At 44.9% G+C, this 14935-nt stretch overlaps 1 protein-coding gene across 1 annotated transcript in view; it reads left to right on the forward strand.

Annotated features, from left to right (window-relative positions):
• Positions 1–14935, forward strand: part of PALD1 (phosphatase domain containing paladin 1) — a 329497-nt gene that overhangs the window by 278230 nt on the left and 36332 nt on the right. The window contains exon 19 of the mRNA XM_068258949.1: positions 1790–1930. Within this exon, the coding sequence (XP_068115050.1) occupies positions 1790–1930 (141 nt within the window). The remainder of the gene's footprint in view (positions 1–1789; positions 1931–14935) is intronic.

Below are 14935 nucleotides of genomic sequence, written 5' to 3' on the forward strand. Positions count from 1 at the left end.
TTTTATTGGTCGGGTGAAATATGCTAATTTTTTGAGATAGGAAATTTGGGTTTTCATGAGCTGTATGCCAAAATCATCAATATTAAAACAATAAAAGGCTTGAACTACTTCAGTTGTGTGTATTTGAATCTAAAATATATGAAAGTCTAATGTTTATCAGTACATTACAGAAAATAATGAACTTTTTCACAATATGCTAATTTTTTGAGAAGATCCTGTACATATATACATATACATATATATATTTATTTATATGTACTTTTCAGTTAGCCGGGTGCATCTGGCAGGTGGCGCTAATTGCATTAATAGTTCACGTAACTAAAAGTGTTAATGTAACCGATTTGTATTGTGTTTTAACTGGCCGTCTCGCTGCGGCCAAATGTATTTTGTAAAAAGTGAGTTAATAATTACAAATGAAGCCGGCAGCAATGTAACAGATGAAGCCGCCGGCTTCGGCTCTCGCTATCCTTCCCCTTGCCTCTCTCCTATACAATACTGGCAGCCATGCGTGTCCTCCCAGAGTCGTTGGGAGAGTGAGTCCTACTCTACCATGCAAAATGCCAGTTTTTATAAGCAGTCTAGTGGGAACTAATCCAAAAACCCAGAGTCAACTAAATGGAAGAAAGGAAATTAAAAACACCTCACCTTTCACTAGCTACCAAATGAACTCTCTGAACATGTGCTATGCACTAATTTATATGCTTAACTGTGCTAGAGGTGGGCGTGGCTATGCAGGCTCACAGGGGAAAATTATAAGCAAATACCAAGGGGTGAGCAGCACAAACCAAAATTTAATGCAATTATATTATAAACATTATATATATATATATAATGTTTTTATTTTAGCTAATCTTTGGCAGAGGGTCTACCTCTAATTGAAGGAAAGCGTTTATGTAAAATATCTCACCTGAGTTGGGTGAGCTGATTTGACACCTGGGCTTTCTTCTGGCAACTGGTTGTGTCTACAGATAACCTGCACAGACTCTGCAAAGGAGTGTGGGGGCTTACTAACCAGAGCATGTTGTCTTATCTGCAAGTTGACATATTTTGAATGTGATGTCCAGAAGAAACTGCAGACTGGAAATAAAGGTCGTTAGACATGGAACTTAAAGGCCCTGTAGTGGAGGATATGAAGCAATTTCTGAGGAAGCAGTCCTAGGCAATGAGACAAAACCAGACAAATCACTTTTATTAACTGGTGGCCATGGGTAAGAGACAAGGTAGTAATCTGAGATCCAATACAGATTTGTTGGATTCTAACTCTGCCACCTGTTTGTCATGTTTATTGTGGAAGGAGCCAACTAGGGTGAAAATAAAGATCTTTTGGTATGAATTTACCTATTAGAGGGAGAGAGAGACAGATGCTCCCTCCTACTTTTGTGCAAATTAGGAACCTGTAGCTTATTTTGGGATTTCTATTGTCCTGCAACATTTAATAAAAAAGCTGTTTTAAATATCTGAAGGAACGGAGGGGGGATTGATTTGAATGGCCTGGAAAATGTAGCAAAGCTTAGGGAGAACATCTATTTTAATAGGTTTATCCTGCCAAATCACAACAGAGTACTAAATAATTTTAATTGTCATTTTATAGGACCAAGAAATCCTCATAGCACTTGTGGGGTACTAAGAGTGTTACAAGCAGGGTGTAGAAGTGTACGCTTGACGTATGCTAAAGGTGATGGATGACTACCTGTGTTATACAGCTGAAATAGCTTCATGTAGTTCACTTTTCTTGAACACGTGTATAGCAATGTTGATGACACATTATGTTATGTATTTAACTTTTCAGGTAGTGATGAAGATTGCTCAGCTGTTGCCTGATGGACACAAACTGAAGAAAGAAGTGGACATGGCACTTGACTGCGTTAGCGAAACCATGACTCCTATGCATTATCACTTACGAGAGATCATTATATGCACTTACAGACAGGTAAGTCATTGTCGTACCTGCATACTTCAAAATGATTTATGTGAATGACACATACCCAGATTTAACCAAACCGGTCATACTTGACACGTGTTGTCATCCTGTACTTCCTGGAAGAAGACTGAAGGTCAGTTTAGGATCTTTTCACACTGTGTTGCAGTGCTCTTTTCAGCATTGTGTTGCAGTGCTCTTCTCCCGCAGCAGCTCATTGCATTGGGTATAGGCCATGTTCAAACGCGGATGGCCATGCATGCGGAACGCAACGCGTACGAACGCACGACATCCGCGTTTGTGTGCGTTGCGTGGCTGATCCCATCACTGAAAAGTGAATGGGACAGCCGTGCGTTTTTAAAAAAAATGCGTGCAGCATGCGTTCCCGGACCGCACAGGTCCGGAACGCATGCAGTGTGAACATCAGACAGTGCACTCTATGCACTGTCTGATGTCGTGCGTGTCTGCCTCCTGCACGCATTTCCAAAACGCAGCTGGAAACGTGTGCAGTGTGAACGGGGCTCTATGAAACATGCCGCAGTACCTGCGGTGTGACGCAATGAGACAGAAGTGGTCCAGCTGATGCCGTAGCGTGTTGGAGAGTGGTGCCTGTGGTGTCGAGTTATGCATGACTCTATAGGAGTCAATGGTGTGCAAACAATCTTGGTAGTGGTGCAGCACACATGTGCAGATCGGTGGAAGTGCCGTGATGTACTTCCTGTCTGGGGAGTGGATTTACATAAACTGTGTAAAATGCAGTCTGCCGCAAGGAACAAAATAGGTGCAAGGGAGCCGTGCCGTGCACCACTCGCACTGTGCATGTATAAAAACCACCCAAAATGTGCCGTGGCAATGAGCCTATACATTTCAGTCAATCTTGATTATGTTTTTGCTGCAGTAACTAATATACAAATATATATTTACAAGCACATCCTTCACGATAGTTGTCAGACCATGTTTTGCAGAGTTGTCAACAGTCAGCTAGCATCAGAAAATAATTGCACTAGGTAGTTCTCTTAGCAGACGGGTACAATGTTGGTTGCAATGACAGGACTATCTTGTAACATGTCTAGTGAACAGAAGAAGTGATCATTGTAAGAGAATTTCCACTCTGAGAACCACAAGTGATGACTTAGGAAATGTTAGATCATTTGCTTGTAATTATCCTTTATCAGGGAATGTCCGCCAAATATCATCAGTCATCGCTAACAGCTTAACAAAGTGGAAGATCAGTCAACTGAAATGTTCTTCCTTCTGGCCTTGTATAAAGTTACAGAGACATCAGATTAAGTCACCTGATCCAGCATTTCTTTGGCTGAATTGAGCAGCAGTCGAAGGTCTATTAATTCCCCAGAGAAATTACTGGTAAAATGAAGTTCAGCAAAAGTGATTGGGCAGCTTCATAAAAGATGCTGTTAGTGTCTGCCTACCACCTAGTTACTCCTCTTTCCCCACCACAAATAATACAAACAGGTGCTCTTAAACTAGTCGCTTATGTCGCAAAGAATATAAATGTCTAATTACCAATGTAGTTCTGCACCATTAGCATATAGTAGAGGTGACCATTACCAGGGCCAGGCCAATGGGGAGGCTGGAAAGGCCTCAGCCTCTGAGAACAGATCCCAGGGTGCGCGCCTGTGCATCCACCATTGCCCTGCTTCGCCCGGCAATATGCAGAGTGATGTGAGCAGAAACCATGATTACAACTCACCTGTCAGCACTGCCGGGAACCTCATCATCTCTTCTCCCCATAACACAGTGTCTCCTCTCCGATGCCCTCTAGAGGCATTTCTCATTACTGCACTGCTGGAGGGGTCAGCGAGGAGACCGTCAACTGTGTGACGTAGAGGAGATATGCAGGCATTCCTGGCAGCACTGAGTTGTACCCTCGCTCTGCTCTCCAAATGGGGGGAGGGAGGCTATGTGAGGGGCTACATGTGGCTATACTGGGGTAAGGAATCTCCACCTTGTCCCAGCCCTGATCATCATTACAGCACCAAAAGTGCAGAAGCTAGAGGGTCCCATGTGAGCCCCTCAGGTCCAGGGGCCCTAGTATAGTCACAACCTCTGCATTCCCCATTGCTATGCCAATGTGAATAATAATCAAGGTCCATGTAATAGTGCTAGCTAATGAAGATTTATTCATGGGTGTTAGTCTCTAGAACTTCATTAGGAGTTTGACCACAAAAGCAAAGCCATCCATATAGCTAATGATAAATGCTAATGACATCATTAAACGTAGGAGTTTATCAGAAACCCAAGTCTCATATGTTGTGTGATACACATATCTTTATTACATAAGCCATGAATGTTGAGTATGGGGCACAGGCTGCATTACTGTGTTATAGAGTCACATTAGCATGTTCTCATTAGCTTACAGTTGTAGGCACTGCACTGCTATAAGCTGAGCCAATATACACAGCACAAGCACACCTGTTGAAATTATGTATGAGTCATGTCTAATAACTGACTCTGCAAACTGTTCTGTGTTTTGCCTTTTCCTTTCTCCGTGAAAAATGAGCAGGTGGTCTGGGATAATTGAGTGGAAAGGTCTCTGTTATATGCTCCCTGAATGGTTGCCTCTGGATTACTGACAGCTGTTTTCATGCAAATGCCTTGCTACATGAGAATGGAGGAACATTCTTCCCTTTGTATATACTAGGCAGTCAGCCCTACAGATCATGGCACTTGTCACAGAAAAGAGAAGGGAGTGATTTTAAACCATAATGGTACTTGTATATACAGTATATGCACAGTATATGCACACATACACACTGCCAGGCATACCACACCATACCAGACATTCCATGTAGTTTTTATTGCATTTTTGATTTTTTTTTTGTTTGAATCAACATTTCAGGCATTTTTTTACATATGCTATGGTGTGTAAAATGACGCATGTATGATCCATAACAAGTATCGTAATAGTAGTAGGTATTTGCTTTTTAAAGAGAATCTGTACTCTAAAATTCTTACAATAAAAAGCATACCATTCTATTCATTATGTTCTCCTTGGGCCCCTCTTTGTTGTTTCTGCCACTCCCTGCTGCGATCCTGGCTTGTAATTGCCAGTTTTAGGCAGTGTTTACAAACAAGACATGGCTGCTAACCAGAGTGTGATAGGCTGAGAGAAGCTCAGTCTGTTACTCATACAGACTGTTATTAATGTAATAAAAAAGTGCTTCATTTTTACAATAATTATGTATAAATGATTTAGTCAGTGTTTGCCCATTGTAAACACTTTTAAATCCCTGATTTACATTCTGACATTTATTACATGGTGACGTTTTTACTGCTGGCAGGTGACGTAGCTGCTGCATGCTTTTTTGGCAGTTGGAAACCGCTGTAAAAAGCTATTTCCCATAATGCAACAAGGTTCACAGACAGGAAACTGCCAGGAGTACCACGGTCCTCAGAGTTTCTTGTGGGGGAGGGGTTTCACCACAATTTCTGTCATACAGCGCCCCCTCATGGTCTGTTTGTGAAAAGGAATAGATTTTTTTCATGTAAAAGGGGGTATCAGCTACTGATTGGGATAAAGTTCAATTCTTGGTCGGAGTTTCTCTTTAAGTCTCTTTTCCAACATGTGTGTGCACACTCACTCACTCACACTCACTCACTCACACTCATACACTCTCTCTCTCTCTCTCTCTCTCTCTCTCACACACACACACACACACACACACACACACACACACACACACACACACACACACACACACACACACACACACACACACACACACACACACACACACACACACACACACACACACACACACACTTTCTCACGAACAACCTACCAATTGTATGTATACTCATGAATCACCAAAGCACACCCTCCTGTGTCACATTTGCACCACACTGGTAGTGGATGACATTTTCTCCTGGTGCAGTCAAATAAATAACAGTAGTACGTGAACAAGGATGGTTGGCAAGCTGCACTGGCTTATTGGAAAACCAGAGCTCTTGGTATGTCTGTACATTGCCTTGTAGGAAGTCATGTGGCAGTTCAACTGGAGCTTGAAATAGTTATGACTCTACTGGCTGCATCATGAGCATTTGCCATAAAATATGTTAAGATACTTAGCGTTACTCTTGAACATCTATTTCAAATACATCTGCATCTGCATCGTCTTGCTTCTACAGTAAAAGGAATATTAGGTTGGTCAAACCAGTCTACGTCTTTCTTTTGTTTCCTGAGGCCGGCTTCACACTGCATTTTGGCGACAGCGTTGTGGCGTGCTCACCCCACCGCTAAAAACAGGCCTTTAGGGAATACCACATTACTCTGTGGTATTCTCAGTCTGGCTGTCATCCAAACAGGAAGTTATGCTTGCTTGTGGTCCCTTCCTGTTTCGGAAATACGGAAGTGCACGGAAGCGTATTCTATAAACCATGCTTCTGCGCTGCAACATTGCCGCGCCGCCGCCAACATTTTTCAAATCCCTGCATCGCCATAGACTTACATGACTTCCAGTCTGCCACACATCAATGCAGATACGCGTGCTAACATAGTTTTGGAAGCACGTTAGATTGAGCACTTCCAGCACACTGCATCACAGGTAATATGAAGGCACCCATAGACAGTTACTCTTTCCCTGAAGAGTTTATACCCTAATGTAGGAGGAGGATCGATACAATTTTTTAATTATTTCTTTCATTAAGTATCACTTTAAAGTGTACCTGAGATGGAGCCATAACAAAAAAAATATACCTAGGGCTTCCTCCAGCTCCCTCCGACCTGATCGCTCCCACACCGTCCTTTTCTGACTGCCTGCTTGCCCGCAACTGGCCCTGGAAAATCCTCCAGTCGGGGCCAGTCGGCATGCGCAGTCCAGCCGAATGCTCCCGTGTCTCGCTGCTCCCCAGCCGGGTGCTCCCGTGTCTTCCTGCTCCCCAGCCGGGTCCTCCCATGTCTCGCTGCTCCCCAGCCGGGTGCTCCTGTGTCTCGCTGCTCCCCAGCCGGGTGCTCCTGTGTCTCGCTGCTCCCCAGCCGGGTGCTCCTGTGTCTCGCTGCTCCCCAGCCGGGTGCTCCCGTGTCTCGCTCCCCAGCCGGGTGCACCCGTGTCTCGCTCCCCAGCCGGGTGCTCCCGTGTCTCGCTCCCCAGCCGGGTGCTCCCGTGTCTCGCTCCCCAGCCGGGTGCTCCCGTGTCTCTCTCCCCAGCCGGGTGCTCCCGTGTCTCGCTCCCCAGCCGGGTGCACCCGTGTCTCGCTCCCCAGCCGGGTGCACCCGTGTCTCGCTCCCCAGCCGACTGCACCCGTGTCTCGCTCCCCAGCCGACTGCACCCGTGTCTCGCTCCCCAGCCGGGTGCACCCGTGTCTCGCATCCCAGCCGGGTGCACCCGTGTCTCGCTCCCCAGCCGGGTGCACCCGTGTCTCGCTCCCCAGCCGACTGCACCCGTGTCTCGCTCCTCAGCCGGATGCTCCCGTGTCTCGCTCCCAGGCCACACAGTTGGCTTCAGACCGGAGGAATTTCTGCGGCCAATTGCAGGCGAACGGGCAGTCAGAAGATGACGGCAAGTGAATGAACAGGCTGGGGCGGACTGGAGTAAGCCCCAGGTATGCATGTTTTATTGCTGTGGCCCCATCTCGGGTTTCCTTTAAGACCTATACACACTTTGCTGTTTTCCCGAGACCAGCAAGTTTTTTTTTTTTTGGGGGGGGAGGGATTTAACGAGCGACCATTTCTGTGATCTTGCAACTTGTTAACACAAACTACGCTTGGCAATGCACAGAGATAATGACTGTCACAACGCATCAGATTTTTAAGATCTTGGATGACTCCTGCACAAAGTACCACAATCGCTTGACTTCCCATTTGTGCCCGTTGTGTGCTATCGTGTGTTTCCATAGGTAGGAAGTGGGATCGGGGAACCTCGTTCATCGAGAGGCATCACTGTGAGGTTCACCGATCCATCTTCGGGTGAGTATTGAGCTTTTAGTATAGTTTTCAAAACTTGTGCGTAAACTTGGCCAGTTGATTTATGACTTCTTTCTTTTACTATCTTCCGTGAGCCCGCATTCCAGAGTAGAAGGCTTATGAAACACTGGCAGCTGCTGACTGGTTGGTTGGAATCTGGTGAGACAGTAATTGTAAACAGAAAAATGCCTGATATCACCATCAGTTCATACTGGACGTCATAACATTTGAATTCCAGTAATCGGGGAGCTATAAAACGGATGTCAGGATCTAACAGATGTATAAAATGGCCATAGCCACTTATACAGGTAAAAAGGGAATAATCTGCATGGTGTACAGAGGAAAAAATGTTTAGTCACGGTTTTCACTAAGTCAGCAAATTATTATCTCGAAAGACTGAGAAATGGAGACTTGATGAAGTGATATGCAGAAGTGCAAAACTTGTAACATTACGTTCCTTTTACCCCAAACCAGCAGCATTATTACAGACCTGGCAAAATGGCTGGAGATTTCTCTCCATAGGCAATTTTATAAAAATGTGGGTCTCCAGATATGTTGCTCATATGATAATTATATACATCCTGAATGCTGAAATTTGTATGTGGTTATTACAGCACAGAGCCATAGATCACAGTACGCAAAAACAAAAAAACACAATGGCGGTAGGTTTGGGAAATCAGATACTTACTTTGCTAGAGGGAAGGGAGGTTCTGAATCCTCCATATGTTCCCCACATCCTCCTCCAGACCACCTTCGACTGCCTGGGACCCACTGAAACTCCATAGACAAGCTATTGTCCGTGAGCATGTGAGGCTGCACTGCCCAGACACACTGATGGCCCACACCTGCACAGTAGCACAGAGCTGCATGGCTGAAGAAGCCCTGCACAAGCAGCTGTGTGCTACTGGGCAGGCGTGGGCCGGTTTGCACCTGCGCAGTGCCACTGCCTTCTTCTAAGGCGAATATCTTCCTTGGGAACTTTTTATCCCTACAGGTATACGTTTAAGTATTCATGTATTTTTTACACCATACTTGATTAATAAAAAAACTAAAGTATACAAAACATAAATAAAAATACTGACATAAGGAATGCCTAATATAGTCAATGCTCCTTGCACGTTAACAATTTTCATTAAACTGGTTTTTATTAAGCATCGTTTTAAATTGAGATTATGAACATTACACATAGTTTATTCCTATTGTGATGAAAGGGGTTTCTGCAGGAAATTGAACTCCATATTTGCTGGAGGTGAGATCTTTGACGTTCAGTTCATTTGACCTTTTTTTTCTCTTTTGTATTTTGGTTGGCAGTAATTAAAAACATATGGGTGTATTTACAGGCATCCTGTGCTCTTCCTGTGCTAAACTAACTTTGCCTCCAACGTCTATTCAGCAAGCTGTGTGTGCAGGAAGCCAAGGTACAAAACCATTCACTAAACAATTTCCTTAGATGACGGACAAAGTTGCAGTTGACATAAAGCTAATCCTACACTGTCACTGAGTACATCTTGTGTCAAGCAATTTACTCAACTAAAAGAATGTATGTTTTGCTGCTACCAAAAGGTGTCTGGAACATCTGCAAAGGCTGAAGCGTGGTATAAAACTTGCTGAACGAAAAAAAAATATTCACAGTACTTAACCTGCTTGCAAGCTTTCTATGGTTTGGTGCAGTGGGATAACCTTGAGGCCTCTTTTACACATGGGCAGTTTTTTTTTGTGTTGCGATATCCTGTCTTCATGCAACAGCAAAGAAAATGTATGCGGGCCAGAACACTTTCCATGTTGCGTTGGGCTGTAAGTATCTGATTCGTTGCCGACCCACCGCAAAGTCAGCAGAGCATTACCGTGCAACTTCCATGGTGACTCGACAGAATGTCGATGCGTGATACATAAATTTGTTGACACACTTGCATGGAATGAGGCGAATACGACGGGGAAGCCGGTAATCCCAGTGACTAACTTCCTGTCAGCAGTGAGCATGTCACTGGGCGAGGGGCGTGCAGGGGGCATGCATGCGGCGCTATGCATATGACCCTGTCTGTGCCCTCTGCCGCAGGTTCATATGTATAGCTTTTATGGCGTTGCGATGTGAATGGGTGGTGCATTGAACCACCCAAGTGATATAGCTAGATTTTTTTTTTCTTTCAAAAATTAAAGTAGGGACTGTTTTATAAAGCCGTAGGGCTGGTTTAGACAGACGTTTGGAGGCATTGCGTTTGTTGGCGTCGCGGCTGCGGGCTTTCAGCAGCGTTCGTGTTGCATTCGGATGCGGTCGCATTTTTTTTCTTCCCCTAGAGGGACATTAGCCGTCGCGGTTAACCGCCCCTGGAAGCTACATGTAGCTTCCAGGGGATCCTTGAACGCCAGGGAAAATCGGGACCCGAACGCCGCGTTCGTGCAAACGCGCTTGAAAGCTTGGTACAAACGCTCCCATTCACTTGAATAGGAGCGTTTAACACCAAGCCCCGAACGCTGGCTGTAAACGCTCTGCACGCGTCCGTCTGAACCAGCCCTTAAACTGAACATTCTACATTAATTTGAAAACCGAGATCTTTTTGTTGTAATTAAAAAAGGATCTAATGATGAACATGGATTTTTGACATTGGGTGAAAACTTTTTTTGATTTGATGTGCATAATTGTGGATGAGGTTACCCAGATCCTGCTCTCTCCCCCATTGAATGTAGATCGGCCATTGCTTTAACAGTTACATAATTACTACTGCTACATGATCTGACTGGTTTCTCGCCCCAAATGCTTTCAACTCGAGCACAAATACGCAAAAAAATGCAGCAAGCCTGACATTTGCAATTAGATAAACTTGCATCACAATTGCATTGCTCTAATGGGAACATTCCTGCATGATTTCCATCAGTCTAGCAGTACCTAGCGTTTTGTGATCTGTAAGTGATTGGAATTGGACCACAAAACACTGCGTGGAAAACCACCCCAAAGACCCTTTCACACTGTATAAGGCTCGGTTCACACTCGGTACGTTAACGTATCTGTGGCTCAGTTTTTCAGCCCGGATCAAAAACGGAGCCACAGATACTAATGTTGAAAACAGAAGCTGACTTCACTCGAAAAAAAAAAATCGGCCCCGCATGCATGAAGGGTTAGTGGAGGGCAGTGGAAAAATGGATCCCCCTCTACACAGGCATCTTTGGACACAGAAACGGATCCGTTTCTGTGTCACAGCCTGTGGGGGGAGAGGCTTCTACTTCCTCTGCTCGCCGCATCACTGCCTGCAATGCCACCCTCCGAAGTATTGAGGCACAGTAACACAGTACTGTCGTAAACAGAAGTGGATCAACTCTCCTTGCATTAAAGGTGCATACACACGTCTGATTTTATGCCCGATTGTCATTCAAACCAGATACTTGAACAACTTGTCATTCAAACAAAAAGTCGTTCAGACTCCTTGTACACACAGACGACAAAATATAGGTAATTAGCTAATTACAGCTAATTTACATGTCATTTGACTAGTCAATGGACTTGATAGAACAATGGACTAGATCAAATGACTGATCAAACGACTTGTTGTTTGATAGTCTATTAGTGTCAGACTAATAGACTTTCAAACAGCAAGTCGTTTGTACACATGTACGGACCTAACTACGCATCCGCCAAGCGGATCAGTGAACACTGCTGCTATCAGTCTAGCGATCGTTCGTACACACGCCAAACTGTCGTCCAAACGACTGGTTTGTACGACAAGTCGTTCAGAAATATCAGACATGTGTACGTACCTTAAGCTTCCACTGCACGCATGGGGTACATCACTTAATGAGTAGCTCCAGGCAGTGCCCATGACTTACTTTGGAATTGTTATCCTAAAAGGGACTCCGAGCTCAAATTAAAAACAAAATTTGAACTTACCCGGGGCTTTCTGTAGCCCAGTGCTGGTTGGGAGGTCCCATGACATACCTCCGGGTCTTCTCCCAATGCCTCTTCAGGAATGGCTGGCTGCTGGATCCTGGCGACACTTGGCCCGAGCGTCGGGCTGCTTTTTCCGCATACATCACGCCTAACGTCATTACGCCGGCCGCATCGCGTCATCACGGCGGCCGGCGTGACCAGCACTGGGCTACAGAAAGCCCCGGGTAAGTTCAAATTTTGTTTTTAATTTGAGCTCGGAGTCCCTTTAAGAATGGGACTTGTCCCTTAAACATTGGAATAAAGTTTTGGGTCTCATTAAAGACTAATGCTTTATGATTGACATGATGATGCCCCTCACCCTTTGGCCATTGTTCTCATGAACAACCGACCATAACTGGCTTTGAGTGTGGTGTCCAACCACTTTGATAACTCACCTTACCTCTCCCGTCTACCTATTCTTTTTGTCTATAACCTGATACAGACAGGATTTTTTTTTTATTTGTATCGGTTATATGTTGGTTCTGTATCTACATTATAGCTACTTTGCTGTCCTATGTATGTGTACATTGTAGGCTGTGTATTTGTCATGTATGTCTTATCTATACCATACAGTGCCACAGAAGAAGCTTCTACTATATATAATATTAATAATCCACCATTCAACAATTTAAGCTAAACGGTTACTTCTAAAAAGTTTAATGCAGGGTTACATGCTATTTTGGCACAGATGTTAGGTTAACTTTGAACATATCCTAACACGATAATGACTGTTAAGTAAAATGCTTAGTACAGCATTTTAATATGTAATTTATCTGCTGCTAAGTGGAGTAAATGGGGACTAGATCATTACGGCTTTAGAAAAAAAAAAAACTATCACAGCTTGCACAGCTGAGGTTCATTAATTCATAGGTTTGTATATAAACAGTTGATCTGCTTGCATCATTTTTCATCTGAATTGTTGAACATGCACGTACAGAGGTTTAACACTTCCAATGCCTGGAGCTTAATCAAAATTTGAAACCAGCAAGGAACCATCATCCTACCTAAGAATGTTTTTAAATTTGACTGAACAGTACTTGCATAGTGAACCTTAAAGGGACTCCGAGCAGTGCAGAAACTATGGAAAGATGCACATCATTTTAAAGCTCTCTTTCTCCTCTTTCCAATGATATATAAACCACCACCCTACGCCTTTTACTTTTCGCTATTTTCGCGATTGAATTTGCCGCGGCCGCGATTTCGATCGCGGAAATAGAGAAAACTAAAAGGCATAGGGCAACGATTTAGGTGTCGTCAGAAAGAGGAGAAAGAGAGCTTTAAAATGATATCCATCTTTCCATAGTTATATTGTATTACACAGGGCGACTTTTTGTCAAAGTCAGCAGCTGCATTCAGCAGAATGGAGCTGCTGACACTGGGGAAAGTGTCGTCGTCTGTAATACAATATAACTATGGCTTGATGGATATCATTTTAAAGCTCTCTTTCTCCTCTTTCTGACGACACCTAAATCGTTGCCCTACACCTTTTAGTTGTCTCTATTTTCGCGATCGAAATAGCGGCCGCGGCAATTTCAATCGCGAAAATAGCGAAAACTAAAAGACGTAGGGTGGTGGTTTATATATCATTGGAAAGAGGAGAAAGAGCGCTTTAAAATGATATGAATCTTTCCATAGTTTCTGCACTGCTCGGAGTCCCTTTAAATGAAAATAAACTTTCTTAAGCTGAAAAAGAATTAATGGCCCTTTGAACTTTCCTGCACTAAAACCTTATCCCATGGTTTCTCAGCTGTTTTAGCTTGTTAACGTTTCTGGAAACTAGACTGAATTTAACAAGCTGCTCCAAGCTCTTTTGCATAGATAACACTTTTTTTTAACTCTTGCTGTACCAGTAAACAGAAAGGGACTTAAGACCGAACACTGGTAATCCAACGCAGGAGATTTGGGCGCAGCCGGTGCCACCATAGACCGTAATAGGAATTACGGCTGTAGCGGCGCACAGTGAGTAACTTTGGCTCCGTCAGAAGACTGAGCTGAAGTTCCTTTTAAAACACTGTAATTCGGCCTCCAGCAATAGCTGGAAGCCGAATGACATCATTCTCCACTATCCACGTCGACCTAGAGGAGGAATAGTAATTAACGTCACCGGGAACTTGTGCAGCAGCAGAATAAGCCATACCGGCTGTATTCTGCGCCCAAGTCTCCCGGCGGTGAATCTTCTTGTACGCCTTAAAGGACTTACGAGGCCTGATTTTTAAAAAATAAACAAAAAAAGTTAGATACCTGTGTGTTTTTGTAAGGCACGGAGGACGCCGCCCGCGCCCTCCGTGCCGTTCCGCCGGGTCCCTGCTGCTGAATATCCCCCCGAATGACCCCCGACCGCACGGCCCGGGTCGGGCTCTCCAGCCTTCACCAAGATGGCCACCGGAGCTGGCTGCGCAGTCCGCATAGCCGCGAGTGCGGCTGCGCAGCTCTAAGGCCAACTCCCCGATCCACGCTACTGTTACGTGGATCGGGGGGTTGGCCTTAGAGCTGCGCAGCCGCACTCGCGGCTATGCGGACTGCGCAGCCGCGGCCAGCTCCGGCGGGCCATCTTGGTTAAGGCTGGAGAGCCCGACCCGGGCCGTGCGGTCGGGGGTCGTTCAAGGGGATATTCAGCAGCGGGGACCCGGCGGAACGGCACAGAGGGCGCGGACGGCGTCCTCCGTGCCTTACAAAAACACACAGGTATCTAACTTTTTTTGTTTATTTTTTAAAAATCAAGCCTCGTAAGTCCTTTAAGACATGTTCTTACTAGAGCTGGTATTCTATGTACAAATGTTTATCTCGTCATGTCACTTCAGCTACACTTTAACTTCTTGCCAACCACTTCATGGCAAGTGGTGGAAACGCAATGGCAGCCCCAGGCCCGCTCCACGCCAATTGGCGTAAAACGGCCTTCTATGGGGCTAGCAGGAGAGCGCACGTGTGCGCCAATGTGTGTCCATCTCCGCTTGGAAGGCGGAGATCCACTCCGCCTTCAGTCTCCCAGCGGCGATCGCTGCCGTTAATATACCTGTGTGACACAGCTGTCCCCCCCTGGGGGACACAGAAGCGATTGGCGGTGATCGCAGTGATAAGCTGACTGAGGGAGGGAGGAAAATTTTTTAAAAAATATGCATTTTAATAAAAAAAAATATTTGTACAAAAATAAAGATTGGGGGAGCAAGCAGACCCC

This window comes from Hyperolius riggenbachi, chromosome 10 (assembly GCF_040937935.1).
Source record: "Hyperolius riggenbachi isolate aHypRig1 chromosome 10, aHypRig1.pri, whole genome shotgun sequence".
Lineage (NCBI taxonomy): Eukaryota > Metazoa > Chordata > Amphibia > Anura > Hyperoliidae > Hyperolius > Hyperolius riggenbachi.